Below are 18,388 nucleotides of genomic sequence, written 5' to 3' on the forward strand. Positions count from 1 at the left end.
CTTATTGTTCACGTGTTTTTGCACGGATCCGCCAACACAAACGTTTCCGGTTGCATACAGTCCATCTTTTGCTCTGATAATGACTGATTGCCTGTCATTCATGGCTAGGATTCGTTGGCTCGAGAGGTGTACATCAAATCCAATCTTACTAACTTGAATTATTGAACTAACTTATAAATGGATTAGCTCACTTAAAACTAAAAGTTATTTTGTCACAACTCACAGTAGCCCAAAAGATGAATGCAGTATCTAGCAGTTGAAATTTGAATTAAAATACAACCGAAATTAATTAGTTTCAGTTAAAATATAACTCATAGCTAAAAGATTAAAAGCACAAAAAAATTGATTTGGGGTGAGAGAGGCTCGAACTCTTGACCTCAGGATCACTCAAAAGCTATGAGACCTACGCGCTAGCCAACTGCGCCACCACCCCATTTGTGTTTACTTAATTGAGTAAACACTTTAATAATCAAATAAACTTCTATCTTCATAAAACAAGTTTATACACGATAAGAAAAAAGGTGGTGATATGTATATCCGACTATGCATTATATACCCATGTATCGAGATGCTAGAACCTCCAAAAAAAGGAGACAGAGAAAGAAAATACAAACAAAGCCTCACCACCAAAAGCAAAACCATACATAATTATGAATCATAAAAAAAAAGCAGTTGATCGAACAACCAAACCTTACAATAACATTCACAAGTTTAAACCAAATCATCAACAAACAGCATTTTAGATAAGTAATTTCTATTGATTCGTTTACATTATCCCCATATTTACATACGGCATTTTTTTAGTAACAAAATACTATTTAAGTACTATTAATTTATGTTTCCATTTTCTAAATGTTTCAAGTTCGTTAAATCCAAAACAAGCCGCTTGTGTGTGTAAGAAAGATAAAACTCATTCACGGGACTCTTCGACAGGAACACTCGAGTAAGTGACTGTTTCATTCACTGTCTCCAAACCATCTTGTTTGTATTTGGTCCATGATATTTTCCATACTTGCAACAAACTTACCCTGTAAAACCAAATGAAATCATCAAATGCTTATATTTTCATTTTACATACTCGCAAAAACATAAGATTTGATCAGTTTTGGTCATTTAACATTTTTTATTGTGTATTAAGAATTTAAAATGAATATTTGGATATAAGAAACTATACCTCTCGCTTACGATATCCCGTTTTGCGAGCATAAGCGTTAAGAACACAGGAACCATTGCTGCACATAGATGCTTGAGAGTGTGTCCACTAACTATATGATTAGTCCAATTGTAAATTGTATCATCAATGGCTTCTTCAACCTTAGCTAGAAGATAAAATCCTGGAAATAGTGTATTGAAACTTAGCATATTATTATTTATTCATATATTAATAGATTCTGGTTATGTTTTATCTCTAGAAGATTAACAATACCTGCAGCCCAAAGCCAATATGAAGAATGAGTGTACATTGGAGGAAGCATGATGGCCATTAAAGGAATGGCAATGCAAGGTACAAACTGAACCAACGCGTATGGTCGGAGATCATCAAAAAAACTAATAAAAGAAGTGAACTTGTCAGTGTTAACAATCTTATCTTACCATACTATTAAAACAAAACAATGTGGACACATGGCATCATTCTAGCATGTCCACATAGGATGCCATATAGACTCTTACCAATTTTAATAATTATTGAATTGAGTAATTTGAATTAGAATTAAACATAAATATGTTATGATATGTTTCTTTATTTGTCATTCCATCCATAATTAGCTAACTACTAACATGGATGTAACCTCTTTTTGTAACTTAATGTTTTTCAATATTATATTTTAATTGCTCATACAAATTTTTACATCTAATGATTATGTGATTTTCTAATCTTATACACATAATAATAAATTTATTAGCAAATAAGTTAAATTGTTAAATAGTGAACCTAAAATTCTCATAACTTTCTATTCATCTAATTTATTCTATATACAACTAAAATTACTTAAAATCATCTTTACACACAGATTCATAATTTTTTATATTCAAATAACCAATCATATATATTTTACCTTTACTCGACGAATTTATTAATTTCCGTCCGTGTGATACACGGGCCACTAACCTAGCTTCTTAATGTTGGAGATATGTTGTCTTCAGCCCAGCCCATAATGGGTTAGCTGAGAATTAGAGAAAAAGGCATTAACGGGCCTTGCCAGCTCTAATTGCCAAAGCCCAGTTTGTTAGTTTTCTTGTTTAGCAAGATTAGCAAGGGTTAAACCCTAATTAGCTATCCTATAAATAGATCTCTTGTATCTGTAAATCATTATCACTAAATAATAAACCCTAGTTGCCCAAGTGGACATAGGTTACACGTTGTAACCAAACCACGTAAATCTCTCGTGTTTCTTTGTCCTTTGAATTCTGTTCATGTGTGTGTGTGTGTGCTTCGATACCTAACAACTGATATCAAAGCCAGGCTCGGCTCTTGATCATCGAAGAACACCAACCCAGCCGTAACCCACCCAAAACCGATCGTAGCCAACTGCTAGGGTTTTGCTGGAAGACAACCCAGATCTGTTGCAGTTGACCACAGTCATCCCCTGACCCACCGAGCACAGCTGCTGCTGCTGATCAGTTTGAGAACCGAACTGTTGCTGCTGTTGGTTCTGTTCTGTCCAGAAAATAGAAGTAATGGCTGTAGACGGGAAGACCAAAATTGTGGTATTTGATGGGCAGAATTTTGGATGGTGGAAGATGTAAATCACGGATTGCAAATCACGGATTTGCTAGTACAAAAGGATTTGGATTCGGCTCTAGGGACTCCTCCTACACCGATAACACCAGCTTGGACAGCACTCGACAAGAAGGCTATGTCAACAATCCGGCTTACTCTATCTATGAATGTTGCATACAACATCCTAGAACAAACCACATCGCGTGGGATTATAGAAGCGTTGTCAAACATGTACAAGAAGCCATCTGCTGCCAATAAAGTGTTCCTAATACGGGAGTTAGTTAACACACGCATGAAAGAGGGAAGTTCAGTTACTGCTCATATTAACCTGTTTAATTCTCACTTGTCTCGTTTGTCTTCCGTTAATTTCAAGTTAGATGATGAACTACAAGCGTGCCTACTTTTATCCTCATTACCTGACAGCTGGTCAGGAACAATCACTGCAGTTACCGAGTCAGTTGGATCCGAAGCTCTCACGTTCAGTAAGGTTCGTGACTTGATACTAAGTGAGGATTCGAGAAGAAGAAGCACTGGAGAGACAAGTTCGTTACTCAGTATAGAGGGTAGAGGAAGAAACAGTAGTAGGGGAGGAAACAGAGGAAGATCAAAGTCTAAACGAAGAAGTAAGTCGAGATCAGCAAAACCAAGGAAAGACATAGTTTGTTGGAATTGTGAAGAAAACGGGCACTTCAGAAGTCAATGCACCAACCCACCTAAAGAAAAGAAAGAGTTGAATGCTGCCACATCAGCATCAGATGATTCAGATGATGCGCTTATATGTTGTGTCGAGAATCCTGTTGAAGACTGGATTATGGATTCAGGAGCATATTTTAATGCTATTTCTAGCACGAAGATGATGAAGAAACTACGAACAGGTAACTTTGGTAAAGTTCGTTTGGCTAATAATCAGTGTCTTGATATAACAGGAATGGGAGACATAGACTTAAAGACTCCATTGGGAACCACTTGGACCTTGAAAGATGTCTTGGTCATTCCAGGTCTAAGGAAGATGTTGATATCCATCGGTAAGCTTGATGATGAGGGATATGATGTTACTTTTGGTAGAGGACAATGGAAAGTAGTGAAAGGCAGTATGGTGATTGCTAGAGGTAAGAAAATAGGTACTTTATATATGGTTGAAGTACCAGATGAAGGGGTTAATGTAGTGACTAGTGGGCTGAGTCAATCAAAGTTATGGCATCAACGACTCGGTCACATGAGTGAAAAAGGGTTGAAAATGCTTGTCGCCAGGGGAAAGCTTCCAGAGTTGAAGAGGGTCGAGTCTGAGTTTTGTGAACCGTGCGTCTTTGGCAAGAAAAAGAAGGTAACTTTTGCAAAGTCAGGTAGAGCACCAAAAGCTCATAAACTAGAGCTAGTTCACTCAGATGTATATGGACCGACATCGGTCGCTTCAATTGGAGGATCTCGCTACTATGTTACCTTCATCGATGATTCAACACGCAAGGTATGGGTTTACTTTCTTAAACATAAATCTGAAGTTTTTGGTATTTTTAAGAAATGGAAATCTGTTGTTGAACTTGAAACCGATTTGAAGGTTAAGTGCTTAAAGTCCGACAACGGAGGAGAATACATCAGCAAAGAATTTATTGATTATTGTGTTGAAAGAGGGATCAAGATGATTAATACAGTTCCAGGAACTCCGCAACAGAATGGGGTTGCAGAGAGGATGAACAGAACATTATGTGAGAGAGCCAGAAGTATGAGATTGAATGCAGGGCTCCCAAAGATGTTCTGGGCTGATGCAGTTAATACTGCAGCTTATCTTATCAACCGTGGGCCCTCAGTACCAATGGGATTCAAGATTCCTCAAGAAGAATGGAAGGGTAAAGCTGTAAATTATGATCACCTAAGAATTTTCGGGTGCAGTGCTTATGACATTAATCCAGAAGGTGATAAGTTAGATGCTAAAGCGAAGAAGTACACACTCATTGGTTTCGGGTCAGAAAAGATGGGCTATAGGCTTTGGGATTTTGAAAGCAGAAAGGTAGTCAGAAGCAAGCACGCCGAATTCAATGAAGCAGAGCTGTACAAAGACAGAAAGTCAGTCAACTCAGAGGTTCAGACCGAAGAGGTTGAGTTCGAAACCACAAGTCAGAGAAAAGAACCAGTTACAGAATCTATAGCAGGTCCTGAAGATGATTCAGATCCCGAGTTTGATAATAATGACGATGGAGTTGAAGAACCAGTGGGGTCTTCAGATAGTGGGAGTTCAGAGTCTGAAGAAGATCAGCCTCCATAACAACCACAACCTGATAAGTGGGTCGGGAGATCCACCAGAGCTACTAAACCGCCGGACAGGTTCAATCCAGGTCGTACAAGTCCGCCAGTTAATTATCTTCTTTTAACTGATAATGGTGAGCCTGATTGCTACTCTGAGGCAATTAAGGTAAAAGAATCGTTCCAGTGGGAGCAAGCAATGAAAGAAGAAATGGGCTCTTTAGACAAGAACAAGACTTGGGTTCTTGTCAAGCTTCCGCAAGACAAGAAAGCTCTTCAGAATAAGTGGGTGTACAGGATCAAAGATGAGAACGATGGAGCCAAGAGGTATAAAGCTTGTTAAGTGGTTAAGGGGTTTCAACAGAAAGGGGGTCGATTACAGTGAAATCTTCTCTCCAGTTGTGAAGATAGATGACTACTATCAGGGTGGTTCTTGGTATCGTTGCAGCAGAGAACTTACATTTAGAGCAACTAGATGTCAAGATAGCTTTCTTACATGGAGATCTTGATGAAGACATCTACATGAAACAACCAGAGGGTTTTCAAGTAAAGGTAAAGAAAATTGGGTTTGTAAACTAAAGAAGAGCTTGTATGGTCTGAAACAAGCACCGAGACAGTGGTACTTGAAGTTTGATGACTTCATGGAGAGAATAGGTTTCAAGAGTTGTGAAGCTGACCACTGTTGCTATCTAAAGAATTTCGGAAATTCCTACATCATTCTACTTCTGTATGTAGATGATATGCTGATAACAGGGTCTGACATGAATGAGATTAGCAAGTTGAAGAAAAAATGTCTAAAGAATTCGAGATGAAGGATTTAGGTGCAGCCAAGCAGATACTCGGGATGAGTATTACCCGAAACAGAAAAGTTGGTTCACTAACACTATCTCAGGAGAAGTACATAAGAAAAGTGTTAGAGAAATTCAAGATGAATGATGAGAAGACTAAGACTAGAAATACTCCATTAGGAAGTCACTTGAAGCTTACCAAACAACAATCACCAAAGTCTGAAGAAGAAAAATCAGAGATGGCTAAGGTTCCTTATGCATCAGCGGTTGGAGTCTCATGTATGCTATGGTGTGCACTCGACCAGCTATAGCTCATGCTGTTGGGGTAGTCAGTCGATTTATGTCAAATCCTGGTAAAGAACATTGGGAAGCTGTCAAGTGGATACTCAGATACTTGAAGGGTACTCAAAAGATGGGGTTATGTTTTAAGGGTAAAGATACTATGCTTAGAGGTTATACTGATGCAGATTTGGGAGGTTGCAGAGAGACATACAAAAGCACTACAGGTTATGTTTTTACAGTGGGAGGCACAGCAGTGAGCTGGACTTCAAGACTTCAGAAAAGTGTGGCTCTATCAACAACAGAGGCCGAGTATATGGTTGCTGCAGAAGCGAGCAAAGAATTAACTCGGTTGAAGACTTTTCTTGAAGAATTAGGAAAACAACAGCCTGATTACTCGTTGTATTGTGACAACGAGAGTGCAGTGAAGCTTGCTAGGAATCCTGTCTATCATAGCAAGACGAAGCACATTGGGAGACTGTATCACTTTGTGAGGGAATTGATTAGAGATGGAACAATCAGTTTGAAGAATATCCCAGGTGCTAAGAATCCAGCAGATATGTTAACCAAGTCTGTGGTGCTGGATAAGCTGCATAGCTTCAGCTGGTCTCCGGGAATAGTTTAGGAGAATGGGGTAACTAGGGAAAATTGAAGAATAAAGGGGATTCTTCATTTTACAGAAGTACGGAAGAGATGGTGCAGTTCAAGGTCCGAAGACACCAAGTGGGAGATTGTTGGAGATATGTTGTCTTCAGCCCAGCCCATAATGGGTTAGCTGAGAATTAGAGAAAAAGGCAGAAACGGGCCTGGCCAGCTCTAATTGCCAAAGCCCAGTTTGTTAGGTTTCTTGTTTAGCAAGATTAGCAAAGGGTTAAACCCTAATTAGCTATCCTATAAATAGATCTCTTGCATCTGTAAATCATTATCACTAAATAATAAACCCTAGTTGCCCCCGTGGACGTAGGTTACACGTTGTAACCGAACCACGTAAATCTCTCGTGTTTCTTTGTCCTTTGATTTCTGTTCGTGTGTGTGTGTGCTTCGATACCTAACACTTAATATATTTATTACCAACTTCTCATTTATGATATTTGCTTAATTAACACTCTTTAAGAATGATTATATTTAGGGTTGGCATGACACCATAACTAATCATGTCATTTTTCCCAAACATGAACACAAAAAGCGAAACAAAAGTTGCCAGAAGTTCATAAAAGTCTTAATTAATACATCATCCTTAAGTATAATTGAAACAGAACACCATAAAAGTGTAAAATCATAAAATCCACTAAGTAGGGCATATATTTTTACTTAATATATATATATATAACATAAAAAATAAAAAACAGGTCACTAACATGTTAAAGGTGCTTAACCTGTTTAGACACAAATTTAAACAGGCCTTAAACGTGTCAACCGACCAGAAACCTGTTAAACCCAAACTTGTTTAACCCCATGTCGTTTTGTGTCGGGTTAACAGGTCCGTGTTGGAAATTTCCAGCCCCAATTATATTCATGATTGTAAGGGGAAAATGTCATTTTGATATGCAATGTCTTCTTTGTAGCCAAAACATATTGCAGATACGAGTTTTTTATTATGTTGATGCATTAAGAGTATAATTTGTCTCTTCATACGTGAAGTTTGATTTTGAGACTTCTAAGTTATAAATACATATGCAATGATGCAAAATGATCATATGTGCTTGATATTTGATGTCTTTATGTATATGTTAATTTAACTACTGGTACCAAAATGGATAGCTAGTATCCGTATCAAGTTTATCTTATCCAACTTTTTCAACAAATGTTTAATCTAGTAAGGGCAACTATCACATTCAGCTTGTATCTTATTTCAAAATTTCAAGTTATCCAAATTATAAGGATTAGCTAAGTGGATAATTCAACAAAAATATACATGCATTAATTATAGCAGATATCGCTGATTTGTATGTGGATAATGTTATTATATTTTGTTAAACTAAATGCTCTGTATTCATAAGTTTCTTTTCAGATATGCACTATAAACGTGTTGTTTCTTCTTATGATCCTTTAAATGACAAGTACAATGTGAGAATATGTTTAAAATGTTGTTAGGCAAATGATACTTTTTTATGATTTGAGGAAATAAGTTACCAATGGACATGTTTGTGTTATATGACTAGCTTATTATGTATATTTTTTCCAGATTGTTTACTCGTATATCTAGAATGGTTTATCTTGTGGTTTTTGGTTTCGCGAAGTACTATATTGAATGACATGGTTGCATATTCTTTTTGGCAAATCACTAAGGATTGCATGACTAATAGGCCTAACGTTCAGTGAACCGTTCGGCAGAAAGTTCATTTATGTTTGTTCATTTAATAAGCAAACAAACATGAACACGTGTTCCGTTTGTTCATTACGAACATGAAGTCATGAACACATGTCTTGTTCATTGATTTACGTTTGAAAACATACGTTTACGTTTCTTCATTCACGTTTGTTTATGTTTGTTCATTTATGTTCGTTTATTTCCGTTCAATTATGCTCGTCAATGTTCGCTTATATCGGCTCATTTGCGTTGTTCACTTACGTCAGTGTAAATATTCATTCAGATTTATTTATTACTAATATTAATTTAAACTAAAGTCCATTAGCAGTAACTTTGGTTTAGATATGCGCGTCTGCTTCTAATTTATTCTCAGTGTTGTTCATTTATCTTCGTTTATGATTGCTTTTGTTTGTTTATATGTTTGTTTATACTCGTGACGATTCGTTTAACATATAAACGAACAAACATAAATGAACACAAGTACGTTCATTTTCTTAACGAACAAACACGAACAAGAAAATCCGTTCATTTAAGTGTCTGTGTTCGTTTGTTCAGTTAAAGTTGAATGAACAAGCACAAACAAGCATCAATCGCATTTGTTCGGTTCATTTACAGGCCTAATGACTAAGGAGTTAAAAGTAAAGTGAAGAGCTTCAACAAGTACTACTAACGCTTTAGCTGAAGTAAGCTCATCAAATAATCACGCTTTGTAAACTCTAATCATTCGAGCTCATGAATCACGCTCGAGTTGAAAATTTTAGACTCGAGCCGAGCCGAGCCGAGATCGAGACTTGTAAATTCTAAACCTAATGGGTTATCCCGTTAGAGACTTCAACTGCAGTTTTTGTATATCGAAATAACTCAACCGTCACTTTATTGGAAGGATTTACTTTTAAGTTTTAACTCGAGACCCCTATGTAATTGTGTTACATGATATAACTGTTAGTTTCATTAAGGTTGTGTCAACATAAAAGCATAAATAAGACCCATAAAATGGTGATGAAGTGATGAGAAACAAAATCTAAGCCTATCAATTACCTCCAATACAAAATGCTTACTGCACCAGCCATAAGCAATGGAATGATAGAGTATGTTCCCTTTCGCTCATCGATTCTTTCAATGATAAATACTGCAATAATAGAAGTGAAAGCGATGGTCATCTGTATTCATTAAAAATCAAGTCCATAATACTATTACAGTAGTATGTAAATGATAATACTTACGGGCAAACGATCCCAAACAAGGCGGGCATCATTAGGTTGAAGATGATAGTAAGAAGATCCGATGCCAACAGCAGCCACACCGATGTAGAAGAATGTCCAACCACAAAGCTCACCTTGCAGACTGAAGTAAGAAAGAAATATACAGTTAGTGGCAAAACTGAAATATTCCAATATTAGCCAACAGCATACCTCAAGTTGAAGAAGTTTTTGTAATAGCAAAGTATGAGACCGATAAAGAAGAAAGGCACATTCGAGAGCATTAGGTAATATTAAGAGAGGAGAGATCTAAACCAAAGAGATGGAAGTAAATGAAAAGAAGATTCCTAAATAGGCATGTAAAGAAACCCTAACTGAATGAGTTGAATTGGATATTAATTAATTGAGTAGAATGAAAAGGTAAGGTACCTAAGAATTGGCGTTGATCTTGATGGAGTAACGAACATGAGGACTAGGAAGGATACGGTTACACTCCGATTACCCATAACAATGAACAACTGCTGATACCTGTCTGTTTGTGAATTAAGGATCAACGACTCTGAAAAAGATAGACGGAGAGGACTCATCTCGAAAACTAGAGGGAGTCAGCCACTTCAATCTTTTTTTGGAGGGGCATAATTTGCTCCCACCACCAAACTACAGGGACTTAAAGTTTAAAGTTATTATTATACACGATAGAGAGATTAATAAGGTTAAAGAGTAAAAGCATACGTAACGTTAATTTACACGATAGAGAAGATAATAAGTTTGAAAGGAAATTCCGGTAACATAATGAACCGAGCCACTACTGATCGAATCCTCGTTGTGTCCCCACCGCAACAAGAGAGCTTTCACTAGGAGTAACACATGTGTGTTTATTTAGTTGAATCTCATCTTTAATCATATGCATGGGTAAGAAATACATGTGTTTACATGATCTTTGTGACACTCTTATCAGATTTTTGAACTATCTAGTTAACTCATTGCCATTAGAAATCCAACATGAACACACAATTTAATAAAGAAAAGTTCTATCTCTCTTAAAATGCATGAGATGTCAGGTTGATATAAAAATCTTACTATGAAAACACAATGGAAGAAATTTATGGCATTAGGATAACAAGTGAAGTATATCCCCAAGAATATGTTAATTAAGGCTCTTATCATGAGCCAACTTCGTATGTCTTGTTGATGAAATATTTGTTAGATTGTCACTTGATTTTTTGTTATAATAATTATGATAACCGTCACCCTAGTTGTTTAGTTAAAATTGTTAACTATGTTGATGCTAACGCTTGTATGACGATTTGATACTATGGGATGAAATGTCTTGAAATTAAGAGTAATCGTGTGTTAACGTACATGTGTATTTTGATTACTGATATTGGAATAATGCACATTTAACGAATGATCATGTGGTTAAAGGATGAACCATGACCTTGAAAGAATAAGAAGCCAATATGGGTGTCGGAGAGCACCTGATAGTGTGAAGGCTTGAATAAATGCCTTAGAAAGAGTAATTTTGATATAACGAACTATTTGTGATAACAAGAATGACAAATCAAGCTACTAGCTAATGTGACCCTAGTACCTCATGACACAACAATTATATTAATACTAAAAGACTATATATAATTGTGAGCATATACCAAACCAAACAAGACTCGTCCAACGAACGTCTTAACTTATTGTGTTCTAGTTAATTTAGTGAATGCGAGAAAGATTAATAAAGGCTCAGGTTGTGATAACCTATTTGTAATGTCCACAAGAGTAAATTAGTGTACCATATGAGGAATCAGTTTAGAAATGAGCCCTGTCTTTGAACTAACCCATTGATTAAGTGCCCATGGTTCATTATTGTTGATTATTTGAATGCTTAAGAAAAAGGACCTGGAACAATAAATTATCAACACTAGATATTTCATACAACTTACCTGGAACTACTTTATAAAAATCGATTCCTCTACCCCTCCAAAACTGATCCATAAACTCAAGTGCAAGAAAACCTATGTTAGGAAATCAAAAGCATACTTTATGATGAAGTCTTTCAAGGATGTTATGATCCATTTAAGAACTCGATTATGGGAAAAGATACAAACATGGAAGAGTGCATGTCTCTAGAACCTAAAGTAAACTGCACCCTTCCTCTTTTAAAAACCCAAACCGTCACTTTAGAGCAAGGAAAAAAGAGTCATCAAATCAATCCTATGATGGATAGGTATTTGAACAAGATAGTGGCACCCTAGGAGTTACACTTTGCTAATTTGTGATCCCTTCCAAAAACCGATGCCATCAAGGAGAGAGTGAAGATAGTGGAAACCAAGAGAAGTTGAGACTTGCTTTGTGTGCAGGACTCTAAGCCAAAAGGAGGTCATATACTCTCCAATTAAACCCCCAAGGACATGAACTTCAACCACTAATAGTCTTCCTAATTCACAATCACTATTGAGAGATTGAAACAAACACAAAATCACACACATACACTCACGTTTTTTGTGAGAGCAGAAAGGCACAAGTTTATAGCTGAAATCTGGGCCATTAGATCAGTTCTAAGATCAACCAATAAGATGTTAGTACAAGGATCAAGACTCCTTATAAATACCATCCCTTAGTAACCCCATACCACACCACTTTAACACCCTTGTTACACTTAAAAACCAAGTAGAAAGAGGCTTCACTTCCAATAGCAAACCAAGTAGAAAACATGTTAAATTATACACACATAGCTACTAGAATTTTGTAAGAAATACGATCATATTTTTGTCCAAAATAAAAGGCTAACAAGTATAATTAAACCTAGGGATGGCAAAAAAGCCCGTGCCCGACGGGTATACCGAAACCCGAAATAAATGGGACGGATATACCTGAAACCCGATGGGTATGGGATTAGGATTTAAAAATTTTTGCGGGTACGGGCCGGGTATGGGATTAGATGATACCCGTCCCAATTACCCGAAAACACATACCCGTTTACCCGAACCATATACCCGAATTATATACCCGCAAAATTCTTTGTATTTCATAGGTTGTGAAGCATATATATAAAAAATTATATACAAATCATAATAATATTATTTATTTATTGTCATGCTTATATATATGGAGTGCATTATATTTAAATTTGTAATAATTGTTATATGAATAAGATGCATAAAATAATTATAATTACCCGACGGGTAATGAGCCGGGTATGGGACACGGTTTTAAAAACGGTTATGGGCATGAGATTACCGATACCTGGCCCGAACCCGGCCCGTTGCCATCCTTAATTAAACCCCACTTAAAATATATAAGTTAGGTAGTATAATATGGCCTTTGTAAGAAACGAAACGAAAAAGATGGTTAGGGGTTTGGGGATGTCCAAAACCAAACCCTAACTCCTACTAGTTTAAAGTGATCTAATTATACTATTAAAGCAATAAGCTTTTATGTCAAAATCTTCTCTTCCTGTTAGTTAATTCTCATACTTTTCATGTGTATCAATGACTTCTCTATTTTTCATCTTAATAAAATAAACCAATAATAAATTAAAATAAGATTCGTCGTTACGCTATCCCGTACTATTAAATCATCAATATTAATATTAATCAAAAGAGAAGAATGTAACGGTGGTAACTGCTTTTTCCTTACCGTCTGTCAAATTAAATGCGTTTTTTCCTTACCATATGTCAAATTAAATGTAAGCCATTAAAGTCAGCAGTTTGCTTCCTTTACAGAACGCAATATCATTAGTTCTTGCTCTTTTGTTCCGTCAACCTTGTACCGACAGGAGATCGATCGATCCACCACCACGGTGTTGTTGTCGGGTTTGATTTTGGAACCCTAGGTGGCATCGGTATGGTGGGGTTTCCAGTGGTGTCTTTGCAAGTTCATGATTTCGTTGTTAAGGTATGCATTGGAGATTTTGATTGTCATGTATATTAAAGATTAGTATGGGTTATTATTTAATTAACCAATCATAATATGAAAATTACTATTGTATTGTTATTATAATTGAGATGTTTGTGTTTATATATAATTAGAGAAGGAAACCCCCCAAATCACTTGATACATCAATATGCAGTTTTGAGGTTTGCTTGTTTGTTTGTATTTATTTGATTTGATTATACAGACTCTGCTTATTTTGGTGTTGATAGTTGTAATTTTTGGTAAATTCTTGAAGGTGGTAGATGATGATTTAAAGTTGGGAGTTGTGGGTTCAGTTCATGTTTTGTTCTATCTGATGATGCAGGATAAAGAGAAGGTAATTGCTGCTTTGGTTGGTAGTGTTGAAACCCTAACAAATTTGAACACAGATGCAGCATGTCCGGAGAAAAATGAGAATCCCTTATTAAGTAGATTAACATATGTTCGATCCAGATTCTCCTACTCCAGCCATTTATAGAAGAGGGAAAGATGGTGTTTATAGCCCCAATTTAAGTAACTTGAATTTTCATTGATTGTTAATATCTTATTGATCTATCAATTTCATCAAGGTTTTTATTAGATTTGATTATTGGTTGCAGGTCCGAAAACGGTCCAGACCGAACTTAGCCCCTTTTTCAGGTTAAAGTTCATTAACATTACCCTTACAAATGATTTAAAAGAATAATCTGTGTATTAGTGATCTGATTTTTCTAATTACTTGAGCAAATCATGATTTTTATTGATTGGATATGAATTAGCAAAGTAGTATTTGTCATATATGTAACATATTCATGATTTTATAACATCTTAATTATTTTAATTTAGATTCTTTAAGGAATATAAAAGACAATAATGCGGTCAACCATTCCCTATTTTCACAAATGATTTAGGTTTTTTTTTGGTTCTGTTGACATTTTTAAATCTTTATCTAAATAAGCAGTTTGAGAAAGGAGATCAACACATTTTTGCATAAAGATATAATAAATTGTTATAATCCCTAAATCAACAAAAAATGATAAGTGAACCTTATGGCTATTAATTTGCAGGAAAAAGTTTTTCATTACGGGTCGATAAGCTTTCTTATGGAGCCGTGCAGATCAGCACATCTTAAAGCAATTGAGATTGCAAAGGAGGCGCGGTCACTTTTGTCAAATAATGATCATTTGGGATAAAACCGTGGTCAACAAAGTGAGCAATAACAAGCTCGAATTCCTCACCGGATGTGGGATGTTGAGTCAACATTGTCTTTATGGCACCCTAATTCATAGCTTCTGTTGGTCACTCTTGGTGACAAAAGTTGCAACTACTACACAAAAGGTATGTAACATGTCGGTATATAGATGATAATAGAATCATGAGATTATGATATGCTATTATTACTGGTCACTACATTTAATTAATATACCATCTAAATATAAAAATATGTTTAGAAAGCTGATTAGCACAGAAAAAGACCCACATCCAGCTTTACTATTTCTGCTTTCACTATGTAACATTAAAGCGTCTTCAATCATGAATCGTGATGAATTAACACCTTTCTTTTCATTGGCACACATTTGACTATTAATTTCATGCCAAAAGTAAAACATTTGCCAATGATTTATAAGACTTAAATCATAGTCTTGATCTATATTTTGATTCTCGTTGTAGATAAAGATGATCAAGAGGCGGGAGGCCGACTCTGGCCATCAGTCGTATCCCGTTCTAGAATTAAAGAAACCAGGGTATGTTTCAAGCCCATTTGACAAACCGTTCCACCCAAAGGTGAGAGAAGTTGTCGAGCAGAGCTGGACTACTAACTAGAATGATATGATGGTGCTAGATTCACAAAAAGTCGATATTAATATGAGAAAGTAAAATCAATTGTGGAACAAACATTTTTACATGTGAAAGTTATACGATGTTAATTCGAGTATGATGTGTTGGTTGTCAACATTAATCAACTGCTTGGCATAGAAATTGGTCTTTTTCTCTCTTTGATATAAAATCTTGTAATAACTGAATTAAAAGAATTGTAGATTTTTGTCATGTTTCACTTCTTTCTTTTGTCTAAGTTAACCAAAAAGTCGAGGTGGTCTAAACAAATATTGTAAGATAGTTTATAAATGTATGATTGATTTTAATTTAAGTTTAAATTTTATTTTAAAAATAAGTGCCTGATTTTTGACTTGATTTGATTTCGACTTTACAAAAATTAGTGTTTGTAACTTAAAATTTGAAACATAGATTCTCAAATTAAAAGTGCCAAATATCCGGTTGTTTTTATTAATTTAATAAGAAATGCTTGAAATATGTCATTCCCAAAAATAAATGTACGTTTTCGGTAATAGAATGGTCAACATCTTTTTAATGAAACTCAATTTACGGTTGTAATTGAATACTTAACTTATTTTTAGCATATGGCCGGTGGAGGATAAATGTAATTGATATGATTCGCTATCTTGAATCTATTCCTTCCATGAGTAGGATCACTTTACATTTATTGTAAATGTAAATCTTACAAAATTACTTTTGTTATTATTTATTGATTTGTAAATTGCACTATAAAGACCCAACCAATTAGAGGATCGACAACAGAGTTGAATAGCGTCCACCGATATTTGAGATTGACTGTGTTACTTTCTGGTGAAGAAATTAAGTACCTAAATCTGATAGTGTTGGCGATGATTTCGATACAGCTTTATAGTTATCGGATTTTCTAAACAGTTTAAAAATGTTTGGAATGCCTTACCATAGTCTGGCTCTTAAAGTAGGCGTGACAATAATGTTACTAAGGAATATTAATCAAACGAATGACATGTGCAACGGAACAACAGTTCAAGTTATTCATTTGGGTAGGCTTGCTATCGAAGTCAAAGTAATTTCATGGGTTTTAGCACTTATATAACTCGTAGTGGTCCAACGCCTTCAATTTGTTTATGCTTTAAATATGTTTTATAATGATCATTAATAAAAGTCGAGGGTAGTCTCTAGCAAAGTTGGAATAAATTTGAGATACCCTGTTTTTACTCATGTTCTATTATCAAAAGTGAATAGTAGAGATGATATTTAAATGTTTATTTTAAATAGCAAGATAAAGTTACAAACAAAACAACAAATATGGTTTATAAGAAAATATTTAATAATTTATGAATTTGTAAATCTTAAAACTTTTAAATATGTTTCTAAACAATGTACTATGTCTCTCTTTTTTTTGTAACTTCAGGTGTTTTAAGTATATTTTGTTTACATAGGAATCTGAATTGCAATTATATCAAATAATCCTCCCAATAAACATATAGTGAACACTTTTGTCATCTTAAACCATTTGTCTTAAGTTGACGATTTATATATTTCCACCCGTGTCGTACACGAGTTAATAACCTAGTTTAAAGAATAAAGTGTGTAGATCGAGATGAATACTAAACCATAATAAGAAAGTTTATATCAAGATTTTAACCAATATAGAATTACAAGTTGTAATTGGGTAAAACATAATGTCAACATAATATGAATCATGTTTGAGAAACCTATTACGGATATAATGATTACGATTCATACTTTACAGATCTAGTTCTTTGATATATTATAGGTGATTAAATACGTTAGGTGAAGTGTTTGTTTGTTGAGAGAGTAATTTTGTGACAACCCGCAATATCCGTACAATATATTAGTGACAACTAAACATTATTATTGATCCCAAGCTCCTTAAAACGTATGCAGGTTTATTATTTCATTTAAAGTCAAGTAAAGTCCATGCATTCATATCATATACCTTAGGTAGTTATTCTTTAAGTAATTATAGCAATCACCACATCACACACATGTATACCCGACACACACAAATGCTAGTGATATTATAGGAGCGGCACAATATATTCATATGTATACATAAATAATGACTCGGAACCGTTTCTGAAACGTAACAACACTTTATAATTGATGAACGAACACTCGTAAACTAGCATAGTTAACTATTAAGTGCGAGTGTAAATCTCCACTTAAATATAATAGGTGTTATAAAATTTCATCAAAACTAAAATATTTTAAAGTACAAATGATAAATTTTAATCGTAAATGTTATGAAAGTAATTATTAGACATAGTGTACAATATAACAATCATATAAAATTGAGCATGCATTATTTCTTTTAACCTAACAAGGTATCGTTTATTAGCAACTAATAATAATTCACATTGTTAATTTACAGATCACAGATACAAGTATATATAGAAGACGATACCCATTCGCTATACATTCCATAACGAATGAGATCCAGCCGTCTTCATTCCCTAACTTAACTTAAAGTATAGCGAACGACTCATTCGTTATACCTCATTCGTGAGACAACCTTAACGAATGGTACATAGTAATAGCGGATATGCTCATTCGTTAAACAACCTTAACAAATGACCAATAATCATAACATATGGGCTCATTCGTTAAACACACTTAAATAACGAATGGACTATTAAATTACCAAAATGCCCTTTTACATTGATAAATATAGATTGCATTGATAAATAAAGACCGAGACGACAAAACAATGCATTAATAATGTTACATACAACATATCTAAGTAACAACTTGAAATAGTGTTACTTAAGAATTGAGAATCTTACGTGGAACCATTCTAATGTAGGCATTGTGTTGGAAGCACCGCAAGGATTTGTTTAGAAGTGATTCAAGAACCAAGAACGGGAAGGTGAGTTCTTATGGCCCCTTTTTATGTTTTATATGTTTTGGGGAGAAATATGCTTACATATATTGATTTGAATTACTTGAATATTGAAATGCTTGATGCTGATGTTTATGCTTGAGATGATTGAATGCTTGCATAAGTTTGTTTTATCGCTTAAACCCCTTTATTATTGTTGTGTAACCTTTAAATCTTGGTTGATATGAGCCGGTGTTAAGTGGGATAGTACTACCAGGGACGTCCACCCCATTCACGGTTGGTAGCGCC

General features: G+C 35.0%; 1 protein-coding gene across 1 annotated transcript; it reads right to left on the reverse strand.

Moving 5' to 3' along the window:
• Positions 1-718: 718 nt before the first annotated feature.
• On the reverse strand, positions 719-9,821 carry LOC143575720 (uncharacterized). Its single transcript, XM_077060040.1, has 6 exons — positions 9,751-9,821; positions 9,562-9,682; positions 9,377-9,498; positions 1,427-1,548; positions 1,175-1,334; positions 719-1,028 (listed from the first exon to the last, which is right to left on the reverse strand). The coding sequence occupies exons 1-6, from the start codon at positions 9,819-9,821 to the stop codon at positions 911-913; spliced, it is 714 nt and encodes a 237-aa protein (XP_076916155.1). The 3' UTR covers positions 719-910.
• Positions 9,822-18,388: the final 8,567 nt, after the last annotated feature.

The sequence above is a fragment of the Bidens hawaiensis genome, unplaced genomic scaffold (genome assembly GCF_021521415.1).
Source record: "Bidens hawaiensis isolate Kalapana, Puna unplaced genomic scaffold, B.hawaiensis_p1.1 tig00000142_1, whole genome shotgun sequence".
Taxonomy (NCBI): domain Eukaryota; kingdom Viridiplantae; phylum Streptophyta; class Magnoliopsida; order Asterales; family Asteraceae; genus Bidens; species Bidens hawaiensis.